The 24,145-nt window shown below is 42.2% G+C and overlaps 1 protein-coding gene across 1 annotated transcript in view; it reads right to left on the minus strand.

Annotated features, from left to right (window-relative positions):
• Positions 1-1,146: 1,146 nt before the first annotated feature.
• The window catches only part of cacna1ia (calcium voltage-gated channel subunit alpha1 Ia), a 99,924-nt gene continuing 76,925 nt past the window's right edge, over positions 1,147-24,145 (minus strand). Inside the window, exons 28-35 of the mRNA XM_026165255.2 lie at positions 23,208-23,286; positions 22,872-22,993; positions 20,966-21,421; positions 13,841-13,990; positions 8,335-8,472; positions 5,326-5,509; positions 4,708-4,841; positions 1,147-4,460 (exon numbers count right to left, since the gene is read on the minus strand). Of these exons, the coding sequence (XP_026021040.2) occupies positions 3,735-4,460; positions 4,708-4,841; positions 5,326-5,509; positions 8,335-8,472; positions 13,841-13,990; positions 20,966-21,421; positions 22,872-22,993; positions 23,208-23,286 (1,989 nt within the window). The 3' untranslated portion in view covers positions 1,147-3,734. The remainder of the gene's footprint in view (positions 4,461-4,707; positions 4,842-5,325; positions 5,510-8,334; positions 8,473-13,840; positions 13,991-20,965; positions 21,422-22,871; positions 22,994-23,207; positions 23,287-24,145) is intronic.

Here is a 24,145-nt window from a genome sequence, read left to right on the forward strand (position 1 = left end):
TCCGCTGGGCAAGACTGCCGATGACAAGCTGTCTGGAGAAGTCTCCTACTCCTGCACCATCTCACTACCTCGGTCTCTCGCGCTGTCTGTTAGCTTTACTCTGTCCAGCTGTCCATGTCGGGTGCGGACAGCTTTTGGTGCAGTCTCGTTGGCTTTGTCTTCCCTGCCTGACACAATCCAACCTCTTTCCTCCTGGCTGTCATACCACAAGCTTAATCATTTAAATGTGGAAAAAAACAAAACACAGGCATAAAAATGAAGACTGGATGTGTGTGATTTTTTACATAAAATGTAATATTTTATCATTTTATAGTTTTTGTTGGAGGAGAAACATTTTTTTTTTTGTGACTGATTCTCCAGTGGTCTCATAGCAGCAGTCAGAAACATCCGGGGCATTCCCTTCACCTTTGTACAGTTTTATGAAATGCATACTAACGATATATTCATGATCACTGGCAGCAATGCACACATGCAGATCAAAATACAAAGATATGTACAAACGTGAAGTGTACACTCTTAAGGTGTGTTCAGACTGAAGGTGAAGCAAATTTTGAAGAGACGGACATGACTGCATACAATACAGAGTGTACAGGGGGACGCAGGCTTGATCAAGGCAGCTTGGACTGGAGCAAAAAAACACGTTAGGAAAGATGTGTGCTTTTGCTGAACCTTTGTACTCATAAATATAAAAGGAGACAAGGGGGGTCTTGAACATCAGTCTAAGTGAGAGCTGTAGCACACACACACAGTGCATGAAGGCACACTCTGCTGACGCACAAATTTGGTGCACTGTTCTGCTTGTTGTATCTGACGTCCGGCGCCTGTAGTGTGTGAGCGCACAGTGCACAAAACACTCAAGCTGTCAAACTTGTGCGAATAAAGCAAGGCGAGAATTTGCTTCGCTTTCTGTCTGAGCACAGCTTTACAGCTATCTTTAAAATTTAAACTAGTGGTTTTTACCCCCCGACCTGAGTTCGTTAACCTCATTTACTCATGTTATCCAATTGGAGCCCATCTCTCTAGCGACTGGTTTTGGAGAGGGCAGAGGTGCTATCCGACCAGTTGGAAGTTTAGACGTGCAGAAGCAAAAACAGACAAAAATGAGTACTGTTGTAATCCGAGGAGATAAAAATCACATTGACATCATTTACTCAGGGCATACACATAGAACATTTATTGCTGTGTAGTCAGGCTTTAACCTTTGATGCCATATTCACTGACACAAGGATTTGTCTCAGAAAGATAAGAGGATATATCTTTAATGCTAAAACAGCCCTTGGTTGCTTTGTGTTTTTTCCCTCTTCGACCTTTAACCCCGCCAGCTATCCTTACTGACAAACAGGACATTTCAGGAAAAAGGCAAACACTTTACCTGAAGTCACAAACGCACATGCACACACAGTCCCTCACACAGACACACGCGCACACGCAAATGCCTCACTCGTTAATACCCAACACCATATGCTAAAACATAGTCATCAAAGTGATTTTGCATGATAAAAAAGGTCAAACCCTCAGATTTTCTCACATCACCTCATTCCTCTTGAGAAATGGAAAAAAATAAATAAGGTAATGATTGAAACGCCAGGGATAAAACAGTCTACCTCTTAGAAATCAGGCTTAAAGATGAACGTCTCCTTTTTGGATGGAGCAGTTAATCGAGTGGTGGAAGCCAAAAAGACGCCAAGTCTCGTTCCGCTCTTACAGTTTCAGCTTTTCGCATCAAATCTCCGTGCGTGAAAAGTTTGCTACAACATACTATATGTGTGAAAAGATGGGGGGGGGGGCTGAGTGCATCACTGTGTCGTTTCAAGAATAAGCATACTGTATTGCAATCCCAGAATCATGCTTAAGGAACACTAATGTGCCCGTAATCGATATGTTATGGTGTAACGCTCAAATTAAAGCTTTCATAGAGATGGTGTACGCTGTTTGTGTGGTTTTTTTTGTTGTTGTTTTTTAGCATAGGAGACTAAAAGCAAACAAAGTCCCCTTTTGTGCAGGGAATGTCCGTGAGCTAGACAGTCCCCATGTGGTGAGTGAGTATGGCTGTTCCCACCTCTGGTTGTCCTCTGAGACTCCAACATCTAGAAAAATCAAATCGCGAGGAACCAGCGTTCCCAAGGAGAAATGTGCTGGAGGGAACAATCACTTCAGCGCACAGAGTTTGTTTGAAATTTTTTGCTTCGTTGTTTTATACACTGTCCACACCTTAGAAAAATGTTAGAAAACTTGGAAGCCACTGGCAGACCAAAAAAAGTCCTAGACAACAAAGTCAAAGACACTGCATGGGTTAAATTAAATCGGGACAAATTAACGGCAACACTTGCACGTGCCTATTCTCTTTTCTACAAAAATAGTGGAATAGAAATCACATGGTTATCACCCAACATTGACATGTCAATACACTTCTGTATATAGTTAAAAATCTTGGTTAAATGCAATCCCATCATGCAGTCAAGGACCCTTGCAACACTTTTGTGTGAGGGTGGTTTCTTTTTTTTTTTGTCCATTCGCTTTAAATCCTTAAACGTAGTGAGAGGAAGTGGCGTCAAAAAAGGTGTGTGCTTGAAGTCTCACTTGAGCGAGGGAGCTGCAAACCACATTTTCCAGTGCAGGCGTAGCTGGGCCGCTCACACGACGCTGTTTCTCCTGGCCGCGTCTGTGAAGCTCCATCCAACCTAGCTTTCCGTTTTATACTATATTTCTTCATGTTCACGAGTGAGAGATGCTGGCAAGAGAAAGGAAAATAACCAATTTCACGAATCACTCCATGCACAGTTATACCTCCACAGTCTGTTAATTTATTTCCATTTCCCGGTGCCACTGAAGACCAAGCTGAAAGACGTGCGAAACTTTTCCTCAGTTGATACCTCTCCCCCTGGTTTCAAAAACACAGAGGTGCGGTGCAGCGGTGAGAATGATTTAATTCATTGCCTTAGATACCTGAGGCGGTGCTCTCTCACACACACTCACACACACACACAAACGTGAGCACACATTCCTGAACTTTCCTCCACCCTTCACATTTTACTCTGATCTCAGCAGAAGCTCCTGTGCCAGAGTGAGTAAGACCTGTTGTTTCCGTCTGCCAGAACAGATGGACATTAGATCCGCTTTCTGCTTTTCCAGCCAAACAAATGACCTGCCTTCTCCTTGCCCCAGTCTTCCTCCCGCCTTCATATATTCCTCCATCACAAAGCCTCCGCCCGTGTATTTGCCACACTGCCTTGGAGACATAAGCGAATCAAAACACCCTCTGTTGGCATGGATTGCTATTTCTTGTTTGGTTACTTCTGTTTTTGCATTTTTAACCTCAGTGAACCCGAGCCATCAGGAAAAAGGAAATTACAGTCGAGCAACATGAAGATTCTTTGTTGTATCTTTGAGTTCAAACCCTTTTGTATCTCCTTCTGGGTTTGCTGTGTGATCAGAAGCTTCCATGGCCTCCCATACTGGTACAGCCGCCAAGTTGGTGGAAGCTCTTGGACCTTGAAAAGGCCACTTCCACACCAACAGACCATAACCAAAACCACTCCCATAGATAGCACAAAATAGGACATGGGCTTGTCACGAATGTATAGAAATGGGTTAAGGGGGCAAGATGAGGGTTTGGTTTTGGAATCGTGTGTCATCAGACCTTTCTCTCACCGATGAGGCAGAGAGAGCGAGAGGGATAGCAATGAGTTCAGATCCAAGGAATGGAGAGACAAACAAAAAGGAAACATTGGGTTTCATCTGTTTTTTCGACAAGGCCCTACTGTTGTTTGGCTTGAGCTCTTCCCCTTTAGTCCTTGATCTCCATCTCCTATTTCCCCTCTTCCTTCTCCTCTTCTTGTATCAACCCCAGTCCAGGGGTTGACCAAGAAGCCTTGGGGGTCCATAAGCTCCAGACCCATAATCTCCCTACGACCCTCCCTGCTCCGGGAAGACAGCAGCATCCCCCCTTGGTCCAGGCTGCCTGTGCTGTTGCACTTCTTTACTGCTCCTCCTGGGTACACCAGGGAGCTGGGTGATAGCAGTGATGTCAGCGACAAGCTGCTAAGTGCCTCTGACAAGTGTTCACTGTTGCCTGCTTGGCTGGAGCCACAACCGCCAATAGACGATCCAATCCCTATGCCCAGGTCCTCATCTGAAGGGTCGATCGAGTCATCGCGGGTGTACCCAGGGCTGGTGCTGCCACGCCCGCTGCTCTGACTCCGCTGGTGACCCCTGGTGGCCAGAAGGGTTAAACCAGACGATGGGCTCGGTCTTGGTCTCAGGGTCTGGACTGGGGAAGAAATGGAGGTGGTGTCCTCAGGCAGAGGGAGAGGACACATAAGCGGCAATGGAGCTGATGACAGTGGAAAGTCTAAGTTCTGAGGTGGGGACACACTGAAGCTCAGTCCTTCTTCCAAGGTGGTCTGAAGGCTGCCTTCAGAGCTGCCTGTAGCGAGGGACGAATCACTGTGGGAAGGGTACTGAGGGAGATAAGAGACAGAGTGGAGAGAGATAATGAGCTCATCAATCCAACTCTCTTTTTCATTAAGACTTGTAACAGTACTGATTACAAGCCTGCCTTTATTATATTTACTTGATCATCATTTGTTAGTTAGCAATTACTGAAATATATTTCAACAGAACCTCACAACTGTCTTTTTATGTTTCCACGTCAAACATCATCTAACTTACCGTAATCTATCTATTTGGTCCCTCGTCCCCTCTTACCTGTGTGCAGAGCTTCTTCCTATGGGCTCCAGGGGAGCGGAACGAAGCCCACGAGGCTCTGGAGGCTCGGGAGGCCAGCCTAAGGCCTCTTGACAAACGTAGGCTTCTACTGCGGGGAGGTACTGGGATGGCTGCTTAAGAGACCAGCAGAGGACATTATTAGTCAGTTCTTACAACCAGATTTTATTTTAGGGTTAAGGATGTATTAAAAAGACAGATTTTATATACAGAAGATGGTGACGGATTAATCTGTAGTCTGGGCCTGAATACACCCAATATGATGCCATTTGATGTAAAAACTAACTGTACATGTGCATATATAGAGCTAATCCTACTGCAGAGGTCAGTTTCTTCCTTAGACTCCCCCCTCGTCACCTCTTATAGGCGCATTTTGAGACTTACTGTACGTGGACTTCTCTTGTTTATTTATATAATTACTTGAATTTAATTTATTGCCTTGTTCTTTGATTTGAAGTGCTGTTTAACCAAATTGTGCAGCATTTTATTGAGGCTGTCACTTAAGATTACAGCATTTCGTTTACACAATATACACACACAGAGCAACAAGCAATTCACATTATTGTGCTTATGTGTTTGTTGCGCTGTGGATTTACTCACCTGGGCTGCACTGAGGTGAACAAACACGTGGTTCGTGTGTTTGCATTTCCATCTCCTGCAGTACGATCTCCATCTCAATGCCCGTGCTGAGGGCTCTGCATGGCTGGCTCTGCACCACAGTCTGAATCTGGTGACCTCCTCCTTCGACCTCCTCAGAGCTGGGAGAGTCACTGCTGCACTTTACCTACAAGACAGAAGATTAACAAATATCCAGAACAGTGGATGCTTTTTCCTTCATATCTAAATTAGACATATGGGCTCAATTTGTGACGCAAACTGCTGCGACCTGTTTTGGAAAAGCTTGTATGATTAAGATGATTAGATGATCATTAAGTTAGCATAAAATTTTCTTTAAACTCTCATTTCATCTCCAAAGCAATAATTAATCCATAATTCATGTGATGTATTTTAAATTGAGGGTTCCTGGTTGAGGCAAAAAAAAAAAAAAAAGCCCCTAAGGTGCTGGGGAGATATTAAACATGGCCTCTGAGTCACATCATTCTCTTTGGCTTTTCATTTCAGTGCAATTCAAAGTGTGAACATGAGCTCTTAATTGTTATGTTAATCCTATATTTCGTGACCTTAAATGTTTAGGTTTGAAATTCCCGAGCATCCGCAAACAGGCCGCGATGGCTTGAAGTGAGTAGCAGGAGGCGGATGAAGGCAAGAGTTCAAAAATAAGCTGGTACACGTGTGAGAGTGGGTGTGCAGGAATGCTTTTGTGCTTTCATTAGTGTACTGTACCTCTGAGTCATTCAACCCGAGCCCCTTAACAGCCCCATTTCAGGTGAAATCTCAAATAGCCTTATCAAGCATTCGCTTCTACCCCTGCACACACATCTCTTCAGATACCACCACCATAATTACTACTTGTCACGGTCCGTGGAGATAGACCGTGTGGGAATGTGTGTGTTGGACCCAGACGCGAACACAAGCGAAGATGCAGGAGTGGATTAAACAAAAGCGAGCCTTTTATTATGGCTGATAACAGAACAAACCAGAGCGAGGGCAGTACAAGGGTAATAGTTCAAACAGAAAACCTAAACTGGACATAAACTAAGAAAAAGCTATGGCTGGAGATACGGAACACAGGGGGTGGTAACACAGACGACGCGACACAGACTGCATGAAACACAGAGACTAAATACACATGAGGGATGATCAGGGGAAGTGGATGCACACGGGGAACACAGGTGACACTGATAATCATAACAAGACACGGCAGGAGTGAACGCAACACTGATGGGAGATGGGCAAAGTAAAACAGGAAGTACACAGAGGTTCAAACAGGAGGAGAGAGAGCACGGGGAGAACGCAGACATAACGGGCTGGGGAAAACATAGAATAAAACACAAAGAGAGACGAGGGCTCATAAATACACAGAGGGGCACACAGGGGGTAAGAGTCACGAAGGGAAAACACTTAGGGAACAACACAACAGGGCAACTCAGGAAACATGGCCTAAATAAGGAACGAAATACAAAAATACAAGGAACTAAGAATACTGGGCCCACATGGCCCAGGACCATGACACTACTAGCCCTAACCCTAATGTTAGACAAGCTTTTAAGTAAAAATGGTGTGCTTTATATTGTAAGGGCTTGCTTTGGGCAGAGATGTGACTTCCCTCAGTGTGACTGTGTAAAACGGATTTATTTATTTATTTGACACCAGATTTCTTTTAATCAAACAGCGCTGGGCAAATTAAAACCCTAACCTTACGTCCTTTGTCACCTTCTCTCTTTCCCTCTTCCCCTTCTTTTCTCATCTCCTTCCCTCTCCTCTAATGAGCACTGGTTCACAGCCATGCTTGGTGACGGCAGGCTTATCTAGCTCTCCAGAACCAAGGAGCATTACCCCATTACAGAGGAGGATATCTAGGATGGATGGATGATAAGGGATGGAGATAGTGAGGCTACAGAGCAGGTGTGCAATTACCAGAGGGGGAGCACTGTCAAAGGAGAAGCATAAAAGATAAAGTCTAAAGCAAGCTTTGGGCGGGTTCATAGAGAGCCACCACGAATTGTGATTGAGGGGAGTTTGGTGGAAAGATTTATTCACGAGAAGGACTGTAGAGGATAGAGACTGTCGACTCTCCAAAGACAAGATAGTTACCCTGATACATAGAAAGAAAGTGATAAAGGCATCTTTGGAACCTAAAGGTTTATATCTGCAAATCGCGAGAGAGCCTAAAGCGCAGCCATGAAAATGATTTTATGAGGGTTCATTTGTTTTGTGCTTCCTGGAAGTAATAATAAAGAAATCTGCTGCGGGGTTGGAACAAAGTGCTGGTAAACTGCTGTATTTACGTCAAATATAAAGCAGCTGGTGGAACCTATGGGCTCTTATCCAATGACCTAGCCTCTGGGGACAATGAGCGTTGATTTTCTTCTGACGCTTGCGTATAACAAACACCAGGTTGGTGACGTCCTGCTCCATGTGTTGGTGATTGCTTACCTCCCAACTATCAGTGGAGATAAATATAAAAAACTACAATAAAAGCTAACTTGTAAATCGTCTTTTGTCAGCCTGCTTTGTCAGCCAAAGTCTGATTGGTCAATACTAGCCTGACACAGTTTTCCTGTACTAAATGTTGTATCTTGTTGAATTTGTGGTGCAGTATTCTCTTTCTATTCGTCTTACTCACATGAAACTGGCTTAAAATTCCGTCTAAAGATGACAACCAAGTGTGCAGCACGGCAAAATGATAATAGTACTAATATCCTCCTAGTGACATTTAAGCGGGCGCTTACTCTGCACACCTTTGTAACTCAGAGCTGTGTAAAGATGGCTCAACGTTGTAAATCAGAGCTAGTGTACAAAACCTTAGTGCCCCTAAAATGACAGGATTACTAGAGCTACCTATCATTAAAACAACCCTAAACGTTCATACACTGACTTTTAGATTGGCCTAGCTGAAAATGAGCCTTCTTATGGACACACTGTAAAATCCATATTTAAAGTGAAAATCTTTATGGTGTCTTTCCTCTTCACTCTGCTTATACCCACCTCGCCCTCTTGCGCCAGCAGCTGGTAGGCAGTATGCTCATCTAGGCTGAGGTCATCCGGCAGGGCAGGGGATGAGGACTTGTCCGAAAGTTGCTCTGACTTCAAGGAAGCCTGTTCAATCTCTGCCATCCTGATCTGCTGGAAAGAATATACTTCAGTTATCCATGCTTTTAAAGGCATAGGGAATAGGACCGGCAACTGTTTCAGACTTTCTACTTCATAAAACATGGTCTCATCAGTGCTCAGTAAAATTTTACATGTTTAGCGCAAGGTTCATAGCAACCAGCCACGACTTCAGTGGCTTACATTTTGGTGGATATAGAAATGAAACTTTTAAAGGTTTAGTTTATTTTGATATCTATCTATATTATTTATATCTTGCATGATTTTTTGTTTTATTTTTTGTTAAAAGGCCAACATGAGCTACAGAGACGAGTTCGATAAAACCTCCACCAAGCTGGTTCACCAGATGCTGACAATTCAAAGTTGCCAAAATGCCATGGCGCCTGTCTGTAAAGAGAGGCAGGATGAGAGATTTCAAGAGAGCAGTGACATTACTTCATCATCATCAAGTGAGCAATTGTTTTTTAGTGGCATCAATATATACGCAAATAAAGAGGCTGGATGGGAAGCTGGATGAGGCGGGTATCCATGCAACGTTTTCGTGTACGTGTCGGCGCCGTCTTCATGTATATGCAAAAGAGAGTGAAGATGTTTATTTTTCCTATCAAGCGTGGTGATGTTAACAAAAAAGAAAACATTACCAAGCACACTGTTGTCACTCAGATGTGACAACAGTGTTACTTTCTCTTTTCTCTGCTCCAACACTGGCTCCAGCTAGGTTCATTTCATCAGAGCTGCGGGTAACGTGGCCCATATAGCTGCTGAATTGCTTTTAAATTATCAGCCACACGTGAGCATCGAGCCTCCCTGCTGGCACTTTTCTCTGCTCTTGTAATACTTTTCTTTTTGTGCACCGGTTTCAGAGCACAGTGCAAACCGTGAGCTGGAGTGGAACCTCAGTGTTGTGGAGATGCAGTGCTCGGGCAGCGTTTCTTTAAGGACACAGAACAATAAATGGCCAGAGCATGGGGAATTAAAAGGGGCCAAGTGAAATACAATGAAGTGAGAGTTTCATAGAGGAACGAAAGATTCATGGCTAATATGAGGCAGTAAATTACCATTGCCCATGCCCCTGAGGAGAGAGTGAGCAAGAAAGTGAGAGAAAGAGATAAAGAGATGGGATGAGGCAAAGGCGAGGAATCAAGACAGAAGCACAGCAACTCATTAATTTGAAAGAACACTTTCTGTTTTGCCTCCATATATTACTCCTCACTTATGTGAGAGCACCACATCTGTGACTTTTTAGCGCCTTAGAGGTGGGCTGCAAATAGCTGTGGAAAAAAGGTCCCTGTGAGTCAACTGGTTTATTTATCGACAGGTAAAAGAAACGGGAGCTTCTCTTTTTCTGTATTCTTGGCTGGGCCTCCAGAGATAACGAAAAAGCACAATAGGCACAGGAAGAGTTGCTACACCGCTGCTTCCAAGGTAACTGCAGAAATATCGAAGGCTTCACTAACGAGATAGGGGACTCGGGCAAGGACCAGTTGGAAGTGTCCACTGCAGCCTTAGAGCAGTGAAGGAAGGTATTTTTCTATTCAGCACTGCCATGAGAGAAGATTGCTGACTGCAGAGGAAATAAGCACAATTAATATCTGCATGAGTCTTAACAGTCAGAATATCATATCATAAGTGCACCAGCAGGTGCTCTTGCTCTTTTATCTTGCTGAACTATGACAACAAATGATCATTTACCAGAGTCTATGAACTTTGTCAACACGATACAGTGATCACTTAACTTCACGCAAACTGCAGCCATTAATTCTCCTTTTGTCACCACTGTCACCTGTTTGAACAGACTATGCCCATGATGCTGAGATCAGAGCTCTATGGCAGCCATGGCATCAGGTGCCGAACTCCTCTTCTTCCTAAATTATACTTCATCCATCCATCCATCCATTCGCTTCCGCTTATCCTTTTTAGGGTCGCGGGGGGCGCTGGAGCCTATCCCAGCTGTCATAGGGCGAGAGGCAGGGTACACCCTGGACAGGTCGCCAGTCTGTCGCAGGGCTAACACATAGGGACAGACAACCATTCGCACTCACATTCACTCGCACATTCACACCTAGTGGCAATTTGGATTATCCAATTAACCTATCCCCACAAGCTGCATGTCTTTGGACGGTGGGAGGAAGCCGGAGTACCCGGAGGGAACCCACGCAAACACGGGGAGAACATGCAAACTCCACACAGAAAGACCCCGGCCTGATGGTGGAATTGAACTCAGGACCTTCTTGCTGTGCGGCAACAGTGCTAACCACCGTGCCACCGTGCTGCCGCCTAAATTATACTCTCTACATATATAGTCTTATAACTAATGACTGAAGGACTATCTCATACTTTGTGGTATTACACATGGTACTGCATAATGAATAAAAATATATACGTATATAAGGTGCGATCAGAAGTTTTAGTGACTGCCCCTGATAAGCAAAACCTCAACATTGTCTCCGTGTGCACCTCTGGACAACTAACAGTGCTTCTGCTATTTTAAACTGCTCCTTGGAAGTTCTGCTCTCTTGCATTTAATCCTCCTCAGTCCTCTTTAGTTCTTCGTAATTATGCAGGACGAATTAGCTTAGATTTTTTTTTTGGAGCAAGTAAGATTTTTGCATTTTAATAAACCGATCTCACCAACTGCATTTGGCAATAAATGCACTCATAGCTCAAAATGCACAGCGTTACAGAATACACAATGATGTGGAAATAGTAAAATAATACTGTTTCACCTCAGGCACACACCCAGATGCCACTCTGGGTCAATTTAAGCACTGTGGATCAATCAGCTCTCTGAAATGATTTCTCTGCCTCCTCAGATGTGATGATGCAGATATGCAAGCACAAGTGGTCACAGTACATGTACAGTACTGTAAAAAAGAAAATAAGTGGTCCAGAGGTCCACTAAGTCTTTCAGGAGCCCACAAGGTTTCTGCTTTTGATGGGTGAGGTCACAAAATCTTTTAATTGCACCTTGAAATGTTTATGTCCAAAAGTTTTCCACAAAACTGTACACCATTTTTCCTTAACGGTGCATTGTGACCACAGGAACAGCTGATATCTTAAAATCAGTATCGCTATTATCCTTTCATTTTACAAACAGTGTTTTGCTTATTTCAATGAGATGCATTTAATATTACCATTAACAGTAGTTTAGTTTCAACTTTGAATTGCCTGTTAGAGCAACATTTTCTAGTGGTTTGATTAGTTTCAAAAGTAAATTCAGTGAAAATGATGTTGAGGAGCTTTCATATAGTGTTGAGCAGTGGCCTCTTATACTTGCAGCCAAATTAATAGCGAAGGCCTCCTCTGCTCCACTGAACTGTTCCCTGCAAACCAAAACTGCAGTCACTCTCATGCTGTGGATTGTCCCTCGTGTTTATTAGTTCCTTGATGAATATTTCCAATGTCACACACGCTGCACCCAGGTGTCCCGCTGTGTCTTACTGTCTGCTCAAACACAGTAAATCTGCACAGAACTCTCAGCAGCAAAAGACTCATCTGTGTACTCACCCATACTAGCTCTCTCTCTGTCACGCACACACGCACACACGAAAACACCCAATTTGCAAGTCTGATGTTTAAAGAAGGTGGCAAATTAAAGGAGATCAGCACCGCATCAGAGAGAGTAAATCTGGGCTAGACAAAAGGATTGCCAGAGGAGAGCAGCTACCGAAGGAAAAAGGCGAAGCGTATAACGGAGCGAGGAAAGATTGATGGTTTGACAGCATCTGCAGACAGGCAGAAAGCAGGGCTGACAGATGAGGAGGTGTAGAGCCCAGTTATTGCTTCTTCTGAGATGACCTGCTGCACTTTGTCATTGTGATAGACAACACCAGCACAGGACAGTATGTTGTGGGGGTGTGTGGTTTATGCAGGATCTCCTGTTTACAAAACGCCCCTAAAATATAAGAACAGGAAAAACAGGCTGTTGGTGCGTGCCTGCATGCATACAGCAACAAGAATGGCTGCCTGTGTGCCATGCATTAAGTGGGCCTCATTGAGTCACATTACTGCACATATGGAAAGTCGCTTTAATCTTATGCTGCTGGGCTTTTTTAGAGGCTTTAACTTTCTGTTATACTGTAACAAAACAGCACATAGAGCAGTTGACACACTTTATGAAGCTTGGACTTTGACAGCACTTTCCATTCAGACTGCTTGGTGTGATTAATGGACCCCTGTGTGTATCCACGAAAGTACGTGCAACCCCCTACATGCCTGCAACTTGTTGTGCGTGTGAATGTGTGAGTATTCAGGGAATCCTGTGTTTTACAAAGTAATTGTATGATTTACCAAATTTTGGTTTTTGATCCAGCCTAAAATTAGATTTTCCAGAGTACACAATCCCACACGTGCGCCAGTCAGTGAAACCGCAAACTGAAGGTTAGCAAATGCTGTTAGCTTTATATTTATACACATTTGCACAGCTACAAAGAAAAGTAGATGTTTTCAGGAATTAAATTTCTACCTCTACACTTATTTGGCGCTAGGGTGCCAATTTTTGTTTCTCCCTTCCAACACCTGGAGGCATTTTTATAAAGCATCTGGAAGCTAGGAATTACATGTCTCAGGATGATGTTTGGTTTTCCCTTCAGAGTGCAGGTGTAAAAGTGTTTTATTTGTAGACGGGCTTTTCTCTAACAGGAATGAGAATAGCTATAATCTGGCATGCCCAGCGTACACGTTTTTTTCCACTCTGTTGAAATCAGCATTTTAAAATGTGAAATCAAGAAACTGCACTTTTAACAGCCTTATCTTCCTTCAATTGCATTTTTACACTGTCAGAGCTGGTCTGCTGAACACAATAAGGAAAAAAGACTTGGTTAGCCTGGTTTTGCCAAAAGAAAGTAGATCCCTTCATAGACATTCTGGATATTTTCCTGTTGATTTATATTTCACTCTGTCCTTTCTCACAGAATGCAGCTGAGAACTGCAGAAACCGTGAACGAGGAGGGCCGAAGATTCACCCGCGACTCTCTTGAAACGAAAGTAAAATGCTTTCCGAGAAAGTCAGTAGATTTGTTGTTGGGTTCACTGTGAAATAACATTGCTAATGGGTTCATTAAAGTGTCCAAACCTTGCTAAATTGGCAACGCAGGGGTAGCTTATTTAAAGCCTTAATGTGATGTGGAACTTTTTTCAATACTAGTAAATTATTCAGAGTGAGATCCTTGGATGTTTGTCCTGTAAGCCTGAGCCTATCACAAACAATTGTGTTGACTGAATTCCGAAACACGTTACGCCAATTAAATATTTGACTGAAAAATTAATACATGTGTTAAATTTGTCTTGCAAATGTGACCAGATCTGAGATTATTTCACCCTCCCCTTGGTCCCGTGTGTGTGCTGTGGACATGCTTGTATTCATGTGTGTTTAGGGTGGTACCTCTTGCGGGTGGCCCTTGCAGTCTTTGCAGATGAGCTGAGGAGAGGAGTAGTGGTGGAAGACAGAGCCGGAGAGGTTGTCGATCATCAGCATCTCCCCCTCTAAGGTATCCTTGATCAGGAGAGATACACTGTCCAACCACTGGCTCTCCTGGAACACATACGCACACGCGCACACACACACACAACACGCACGCACACATACACGGACACATACGCAGGGGACGCGGGGGGGCGGCAGACCAGAATGCACGCAGGCGCAAACATGTGCACATGCGGACATGCGAGGACAAAGAAACACGCAGGGAAATGCATACACCATCGAAAGGGTTATAAAAGTGCCCATGTGCACACGCTGGTATGCTTTTGCAGTTTTCTCATACTCTGTGCTCACACGCAAACACACACTCATGTCACTCATGTGCATATTCACCCCCACGACAGTACATTTCACACTCCGTACGCCTTCCTTTCTGACATTCCTCAACTGAAATAATAAATAAATAAATAAATCTCTCATACACTGTCAGATATTATGTATAAATAAATGAGATTTTGATGGCCTTTAAAGCTAAACACTTGTTCTTTTTTGGGAAGGGAAAAAACTAAACAACAACAAAAAAAAGCTCCTCAATAATATAACTCCAAACCATTAGCCAAGTAACACATAATTTTACTATCAAAGCCTTGAGCAGTGAGAGCGGTGCAATTATATTTGATATATCACCTCAATTAGGCTGTTCAATACCTTGTTGAAACAATTTAAGATTTAAGCATTTGCTTTGTGAGTTGGATATTATTAGGTTTAAAGCAATTTAGACTGAATCACTCAGGGCTTCTTTTTTCTTTTTTCCCTGTGACTTAAATGATCCCTCCTTGCTTGAATCTCATCTGCCAGATTGGTTTTCCCAGAAACCAATCTGGCAGAAAAAGGAAACTACTGACAAAAAAAAAAGGTGGAGGGGGGACTACTTTAAAAATGATGTCTGTGATTCGCAGCGGGACTCTGTATTTCACAATGATGTGTGATTGTGCCCGTAGCACATTCTTAACAGCCAAAATAACCGTATTACATCAGCAGATCTATCCCAAAAGATGCTGTGAAACAGGGTCACTCCTCTTCAATCCCCACGCAAGCCTACTTTCATAACACGTTTCTACAACGCCGCACATGCCTATACTTAGGCCTCTTATGCAAACACACATTTCTGACTCATGTGGTTATATTACAATCACTCATGGTTCATGTTTTGAAAGTGAGTGGGCTCGTGATTCAAAAGACAGGTTACTGTACTCCCAGCGATATAAATACACCTAAATCATGCTGGGTTTTGATACAGAGCTGCAGTGCCGCATTTTGGCACAAAGACAAACTGACTCGGCTACATCCAGCTCGGTGTATGCACATATAAAAAAAACATACTCTTCTCTCTCTCTCTCTCTCAGAGAGGCCCTGAGATAGTCCATTCTGTGTAGGTTGAGAGCTTAATATAAAAATAATGTTTGATTGACTGTGGTGGCCTATGTGGTGGCCTCCATTAATAACTGTATTAGTGGACAACAATAGGGCTCGTCTGCAGGGAATGGAAGTTGAGAGAGGGGGAGAGGAGAGAGCTGAAATTAATTACTGCCTCTATCTGACTGTCACTGGCTCGGCTATTATCAGTCCTCTCTTATGCCCGTACTCTCTCTCTCTCTCTCTCTCTCTCACCGTGCATGTGTCAACTTCCTCTAGTGGCTCCTTTAGTCCCTGTGCAATGCATTACTGGTGTTGCACTATTCTCTAAAAAAAGCACTTTCTTAGTGTTTAATATAGCACATTATAGATTGCATTAGTTGCACCAAAAATCCAAGTTCAACTGAGCTGTCTGCTCTGTATAAATAACGTAAATATCAGCTTTGTAGATGAATACAAAAGATGAACACTGTAGCTCTAATTCTAAAAATATTAGACTGTGCAAAAATCTTGAGCCATCCTTCATCTGTTTATATTTCACCTCTATTCTTTATCACAGAGTGGACTCATTTGTTTAAGTAGTCTTCAGGAATAGTTCTCCAGGCTTCATGAAAGACATTCAGAGCTCGTCTTTGGATGTTGATGGTTTCTGTCAAGATGATCCCACATCTGGAATCTGAAAAGGCCAATCCAGGCCCAATAGTGTTCCATTGTGTGTTTTTCTCTATGTTTTTCTGTGTGTTTGGGATCTTTGTCATGTGCTCAATCAGATGCTTTCCAGGTGGTATTACATGATGGATCAAATCCAATGGTAGTTTCTGTGTTCATAATTGAAAATTTCAACACCGCTGGATGATACATAACAAACCATGACAGAGCCTCCTCCGTACTTTACAGAACATGTATCTGGCTGCAGATGCTCACTGTTGTACCCCACTCGTTTGATCTGACAATTAAAAAATCTAATTTGGATTCTTAATCCACAAGTCATTTGTTCTGATGTAATTGCAATACCTCAGCCTTTTCTCCCTGTTTCCCTTCCTTAAGAATAGCTTTTTGAAAGCCATTTCTGATGAGACTTCAGTAAACAGTAGATGGTCTTAGGTCCTGTATCAGGTATTTGCTGGATTTCCCCCCCCTATTTCTTAAGGGCAGGACTTTCAGATACTGATCATCTGCTGCGGTAGAAGTTTTTTTTTTTTTTTACTCAAGCCAGTTCTTCTTTGTTCTTCACTTGTCTGGTTTCCTCAGATTTTTTAAGGACAAAGTGCACACCATGTTGAAATAGTCCATTTACTATTTACTTTGTTGATTACTTTGTTGGTGCAAAAAAATATTTTATGACTGTTAAACTGTGTTAACTTTGGCAACTAAAGAAATGGGAAAAAATTACGTGAGAAAAAATTTAAAATGAGCTTTTTGTCTGTTATATGTAGACACTGCTTCATCTGCTTGAGTTAGGTGTCTTTTTTATGTTTGAATGATTCATATGTACATACAAAAAAGAAACAAAAAAGAAAAACATACCTCTGAAAATGGTGAGGTACAAAGACTCGACTTGGGATGTCTCAAGATTTTTGATTAGTACTGTAGCAGTATTACTAGCAATAATATTACAGCAATTTATTTGACAATGTTTGCACAGACATACACACACTCATCCTGGTACGAACAATCACACACTCAAACCCCAGGACCCGTGCTCTGAAGATATTACATCGCACTGCCAGATCCCTCACTGCATCGCTTGTGAGAAAGAGAAGCAGAGAGAAAGACAGAGAGAGACAGGATGCTGCCAGTTTATTCTCCCTGGTCTGCATTAAGTTCCTTCGTCAGCCAACGCTGAACTAAAAATGGCTCCGTGCAGCCAAGTTTAGCTCTACAAAGGTGAAATTCCTCATGGCAGCCAGTGAGTCATCTTCATGTGTGTGGTTCTGCGTGGAAATCTCAGACTATCATTAATGATTTCATAATGAAAGCGTGCGTCTCTGCTGACTGCGAGGAGAAATGAGGGACCCTTCCACTCGTTCTCTCACAAACACACACACACATTAGATGTAGGCAGTGAAATTATGATTTCCAAAGCGTAACCTGTGCACATATGTATGCAAGCTCACATAGTCTCAAATGAGCATTGAAAGGTTAATAAAGCCTAAATGAAAAAAAGCTTCAGTGAATAAGTGATTAACATTTTTCACCTCTCCTCGCTGACTGCATTGGCTACAGAGAAGATGGCGAAAAACCTTCATACACAAAATCGACATGATATCACTTTAGTTGTTTAGCTTGATTTTGGAAAATGCCTTTAATTTCTCCCTAATGGTTTAACACTTCTATTACTCATCTTATTCAAACAATTGGCTTTGTGCAAAAACTCCTGCTAAGTCACTGCTTAGCATCTCTTTCTTCTTCTCCTTTTATCTGTTTGTGTAAATGTTTAACCTTCCAGGCCCTCGCTTCCATCTTTCAAAATCGCTTAAAGAAAAAGAACAAAAGTTCTAACAACTTATACAAAGAGATCGACTGATTGAGTGCACTCAAGAAATGCGGGCTGTCAGTGAATTTTTACTAAAAAAGAAATCAAGCAATGATTCTCTCTCTCTCTCTGACATCAGAACCATTTAAACAGAAATTACTGACATTGTTTATCACTTTTGTATTCTTGCAGCTTGCTCGTCAAATATGTAATTTTCCCTGCATGAACTAATCCATTGACACCGTGTAAAGAGAAGCAAACTGACAGACAGCCAGAGAGACAGAAATATCGCAGTAATAATATATAATAAGTCCTTTCATGTGCACTGTCTGCTCGTAGTCTGAGCTGTACCTGTGTATTTTTATTTACCTGCGTAATTCCCACATACTCAGCCCTGAGGAAGCCTCCATCAAAAAATGATAGCAGCTCTTACAGCGGAATATATAAAGCGTGCATACAATAACAACTCTGTTTCTAAAAAGAAACATTTAAGACTTTTGTGCAATCGAAAATGGCACAAAGAAAACAAAAAACATGTTGAAACTGAGATTTTTTTTCAAAGACGCTCATTTTAAAGTTAATTTAAGCAACATGTGGGCAGGTTTTTATCATCCCTTCCTCACAAGTTGCATGTACATGTCTTCCTTCATAAAGAATTTCATCAGTTCACAACCTCTTTGTCATATTCTTTGTTTCATAATAAGAATTTTTCAATGAGTTTCAGGTCTGGACTGTAAAAGGCCAGTTTAGCATTAATGCTGCCTCCACATATTTTTTGTTACCTGTGTGTTACGCCCCTCTGCAGCCCCTAATCTCTTTGCAGTGGAAATGCAAGAGTGTTCAGCTGTTGCTAATTGACCACACCTAGTCAGGTGTGGATAAAGGAATACCTGAGGCAGATTCATGTTTACATGCTTTTTCTTTGCATGAGGTTTTAACTACAGTTTTACAGTGAGAAACTAGGTTTACCAGCAGTGCTTTTCAGCATTTCTTTGGTCCAAAATGTTTTGTTGTTGAGCTGACGGGATGGTGATAGCAACTCAGATAATCAACAGGCTGCAAAGCTAAAAGAAAATCGACACCAACTGTGTCATTATGGACTAAAATCTCTGAGGAAATTTTCCAACACCTTATTGAATTGATGTCACAAAGAATTAAGGCAGTTCTGAAGGCAAAAAGGAGAGTCTGATCAGGTACTAGTAAAGTGTAACTACTCGCCAGGCCAGTCTTTTTTACCCAGTTTCACCATTTGATATATTTTCTTTGTACCAGATTCAATTAAATTCAAGTTTTAAAAGATTTACAAACTATTAAATTTGTTTATTATTTTCCTTTTACACAGCATCTAAAAAGAAGGTTGTACTTCATCTGTGTCAGACCTGACATTTGTATGTATTCAATAGTGTCTTATAGTACTATTTATATTGTTCTTGCAATAAGCGGTGACCACTCGGGTAGGGCTGCTCGATTATGGCAAAAATGATAATCACGATTATTTTCACTGAAATTGAGATCACGATTATTTGACGATATTTATTTTGTCCGCCAGAGCTTATATATATTTTTTTTACATGCTGTAGTGCCATTTGTGGGAGCATTTCAAGTTGCTATACATCAATACAACTGTTATAGCCCATATTTTAAAAATGTGTATGCATTAAGTCCATAGTAACTACATTAATTGCAAAAAAGTGCAATAAACTACAAAAAAATTGAAAATCGTTTTTGTTTTGTTTTTTTTACATATATTTCTACTTGGAGAAATTTAAGAGGTTTATCCCTCAAAACTTTAAATACAATAAAGTTGCAAAAAATCGTTTACAACAACAGGAAATTTATTTTGAGTGTCTTCATAGTTTTATTTTGGAGATACAGCAATTTTTATATACTGCAGGAAAAACAAAAAAACAATCCTATGATGCAAATTTGCAAAGAATGTGCATGTGCATCAAAATAAACTATTTCCAGCAGTGCAATTCGAGTTCTAAGGCCTACAAGTAAAAAACTACATTTTCCGCAAAAATGACGTCACTTGCGATAGTTGACGTCTTTTTCAATGTGGGAAGTGTTACGAACAGCTGATCGGATCGGCAAAGCGTGTTTCTGGAATATTATGTTTTTGTTCCTGCAAGCGCTTTTTATGCAATTTTTGCAAAGCTATATGTGGAAGGAAACCGTGACCTAGGACAAGCTGATGGCATAAGATGTAAGTACAACTCCTCTGGTTTCATATGGAAAAAAATTTATTGTGCTAGCTTAGCAGGATTTAAAAATAGTTACACAAAACGAGCATGCTGCTCTGACCGGCTTTAAAGGTTTAACAATAACAATATATTGAATAATGACTTTAAAAAATAATATAAAATAGTGTGCAAATACTGATAACAGTGCAAATGTTTGCAATATAAGAAATAAATGAAAAATGTGAACTTTGCAGTGTTGCTCTGTGGTGCAGCTACGACACCATAGCAAAGTTTACACACTGTGTCTACTTGATCCACGTCTGACTCCGCGAACCCATAATGTTTCCACACCACTTAAGTTTTTTTTTTTACCTCTCTTTTCAACCAACGGCAGTCACTCTCCTCTCCAAATAACTTCTGCTTAGCTTTCCGAGCTTCCCTCGGGTCCTCTTAATTGTTGTCACGCATGTTCGAAATGCAGAGCAGTGCGCTTGATTTGCCACACGGAGCAGCGCGAGAGTAAAGCATGAGGGAGGGGCTAATAATCGGCTCAGTCATTTTTAATGATCGTTGAAAGCCCAGATCGTAATCGTGATTAAAATTCGATTAATTGAGCAGCCTTACACTCAGGTTTTAGACAGAGTGGACACTGCAGAAAGAAAGGAGCAAACATTTGGGCATCTTCTCTTTATCGCTATGAGAGACGTAGAACTATCAGAGTACTACTGCAGATTGAGAACATCAGCAAGTCTCCTTATGAGGCTCGACACTGATGCTAAAAAAACTAAAAGTCATAGATATCTCATCCTTACTTTCAGGCACAAAGACACACGCATGCTTATTCAATCAAACACACAAAAATGCCTTTCACACTCCCACCAAGCAAAAAGATCCTCATGTACTTTCTTTGTTCTCTCTCTCCCTCTCTCACACACACACACACACACACACACACACACACACACACACACACACACACACACACACACACACACACGCAGACAGACTCACTTGTGCTGGTGAGTACATAGTCTGGCTGGAGTCACTGGAGTTATATGGTCCCTGGTGCGCAGCAGTGACTGCGTGTCGCAGCTTTCTCACTCCTTCTCCTCTCTCTCCTCGGGCACTTCCTCTGTCTCTTCCTCCCGCTGTGCCTCCAGGCCTCGATCCAGCAACGACTAGTCCTTTATCCACCCCCCCACCCCCGCAACCGGGGGCGCCCATGCAACAGAGGGTGCCCTGGGCCAGCTCCAGCTCAATTTCTGCATCCATCTCCGCCTCCTCCTGGGCCTCCTTGTTGGAGTCGTCCAGGTGCTTCATCAGCACGGCCACCACCACGTTGATGAGCACGAACTGGGCGGTGAGCACGAAGGAGACAAAGTACATGGGCGAGATAAACTGAAGGCTTGGATTGCAGGCATAGTCCACATCAGTGCCGTGGTCTGGTGGACACTCCCGCAATGTATCCTGGTCAGACAGAGGATGAGGAGAGGTTGGTCAAGGGTAGTTTTGGGTGAAAGGGAGCAAAACAGATAAGATATCACAAATGTCACTCTTTGGTTAAGAAGCTTCTTCTTGAATATTTGGAAAGTGGCGGAGATGATGAGAAGAAGTCTCGAGTCAAAATTTAAAAGTCGTCATGTATTGATGCGAGCTCAGCCCTGAAGCAACTTAATCATTCACAACAAAAAGTAATTTTACTGCTAGAATTATCTTTCTCATGCTAACAAGGCTCTTTGTAGTCATGCCTGCTTGTATTATCTTCATACACTTGCTTCTGTGCAAAATAACAAGGGGACGATATTTTTACTTTTGTCTTTTGAAAAGTTATTAGTGGTTTTCCAGTCTGGTTAACACGCGCACAGCGGAGTTCAGGCAGAGAAGAACCAAAGTGACAAGTGTTTTCTGGAGGAAGTACACATATCTCACCCAGGCTGTGACCACACATAACAATTTTAGCCCTCTGAGCTGAAGCTGGTCTTTTCTGTCTAATTTGCTTTGACATTTACAGACCCTGTGCCCCTTCACAAAGCTCCCATCATTTCTGCATCCTTTTCCATCTTCTTTGCTTAAATATTTCCATTTTCTCCTCATCCGAGCCTCCGTTTTCAAACGCACTCTCTTCCCTGTTTTGCATTTTTGCTGTAATCCCACACCCACAGCCCCTCACCCCCTGGAGAGGAGAAAGCATAATAACTGGTCAGTTCTCTTAACCCCTTTCCTTTCCTCTCATCTTCCCTTTTATTACAGTCGGCTAGTGCCTCCTTTTTCTCCCCGCTGCACTCTCCCTCATTATTTCCTCCTCTCTATCGTCACTGCATGACTAATTAATGCTTTCCTTTCCACTAAAGCAGAGCAGGTCTAACCTCTCTCACAGCCCAGGTAGCAAGTTGATGGATAAAATGGCTAAGATTTACTCTGAGGGGCACCATCTGTGGCCCGCTGTCCTGCTTCATGGCCCGCTATCATCCACACTGCCTGCATCGAGTGTGTGCCTAATGGTCCACACCCGACACACAACAGCATAATCTCTGATTCCCGTGCAGCCTCAGAGCGTGGAGGAGATGTGATTATTCCTGGTGGAAGTGGATGTGATTTCAGAGGAAATTGGTGGGGTTTTTTGTTGTTTTTTTTTTACATGTGCACGAGGCAGTCATCTCTTTCCATCAGTAGGGAAATGTGTGCTTCCTGTGCTGAGCTAACACATCTCCTTTTCATTGCTGTCATTAGAGAGAAGGCCAGGATGGTTGACAGTTTACTATTAAAGAGTCTATTTTTAAATAGTGTTTTCTCTCAATCACAGTTAAAAATATACTTGCATGTTTACCCTGTGTAGCATCAGACTGAAGCCTTTCACATGCACTCAATCTAGTAAATAAGACTGACTCAAATATATCTTCATACTATTGCCTTGTACCTTCATAATGCCATTCCAGTTGTCACCCGTTGAGACTTGAAACAATGTAAGAAAGGCCATGCCAAAGTTTTCAAAGGTAGCGTGACGACTCATACCCTCACATGGGTAATCTTCATTGCAAACTGAGAATAAGAGCGAGAAGGATCAAGAGAAGAAGAAGTTAAAAGAGGGGTGAGAGGAAAATGGCAAGCAAAATCTCTCCAATTAAGTCCATCCTGAATAGATACTGTCTGTTACTGAATCGATAGCAGTGTGACCAAACACTATCTGATTCTGAGAGCACAAAATATTTAGCTGCTATCTCAAGGCAGTCTTTAGGATGTTATATGAACTCACCTAGTTCTCCAAAAAGCTCTACTCCTAAGGCGGCGTAGATGAAAAACAGCAGCATGAAGAGCAGGCCCAGGTTACCCACCTACAACGGGCACACAGAAGGAAAAAGGTATTATTGCGTGTTTGTCATAAATTCATAAAGAGTATTTTAATATCTGCAGGAATGAAGAACTTTGTAGATGGCATTATGGTCGGGTCAGTGTCTAATGCACAAGTTACAGTCCTTTTAGTGAAAAACAAAAGCGTATTCTAAACACTAATATATGCGCATAACTAAATGCACTCACCAGACACTTTATGAAGTACAATTGTTTAACTGACTGTTATTGCAAATATCTAATCAGCCAATAACATTGCAGATTTTGAATGTGGCATGATTGGCCCGACAGACTGGGCTGAGTATTTTGAAAAACTGCTGATCTAGTGGAATTTTCCACACACAGCCAGAAAATATCCAGCGAGCTGCAGTGCACTGGGTAAAAAAGCGTTGTTGATGCCATGTCAGAGGAGATCAGGCACACAGGCAACGGTAATTCAAATAACAACTCGTTATAAGCAAGTTACACAGAAGAGCATCTGCAAATGTACAGCATGTTAAACTTTGAAGTAGATGGGCAACAGCAACAGAAGAGCACACTGGTTCCATTGCTGTCAGCTAAGAACAGAAAACTGAGGCTACAACAGAAGATTGTAAAAACTTGGCCTGGCCTAATCAGTCTTACTTTCTTCTGCATTATTTGAATGGTAGGGTCACAATTTGTTATAAACACAATGAAATGTTTATATTGTCTATCCTGTAAAATAGTCAGATGTCTATTCATATTAATGTACAGAATTCACCTGCTTGCTGCTACTACTGCACATTTACCCAATGTATATACTATATATATGTGTAATGTTCTTCCTCTACCCCCCATTTTTGCACATGTCGAGGAGCATGT

The sequence above is a fragment of the Astatotilapia calliptera genome, chromosome 4 (genome assembly GCF_964374335.1).
Source record: "Astatotilapia calliptera chromosome 4, fAstCal68.1, whole genome shotgun sequence".
Lineage (NCBI taxonomy): Eukaryota > Metazoa > Chordata > Actinopteri > Cichliformes > Cichlidae > Astatotilapia > Astatotilapia calliptera.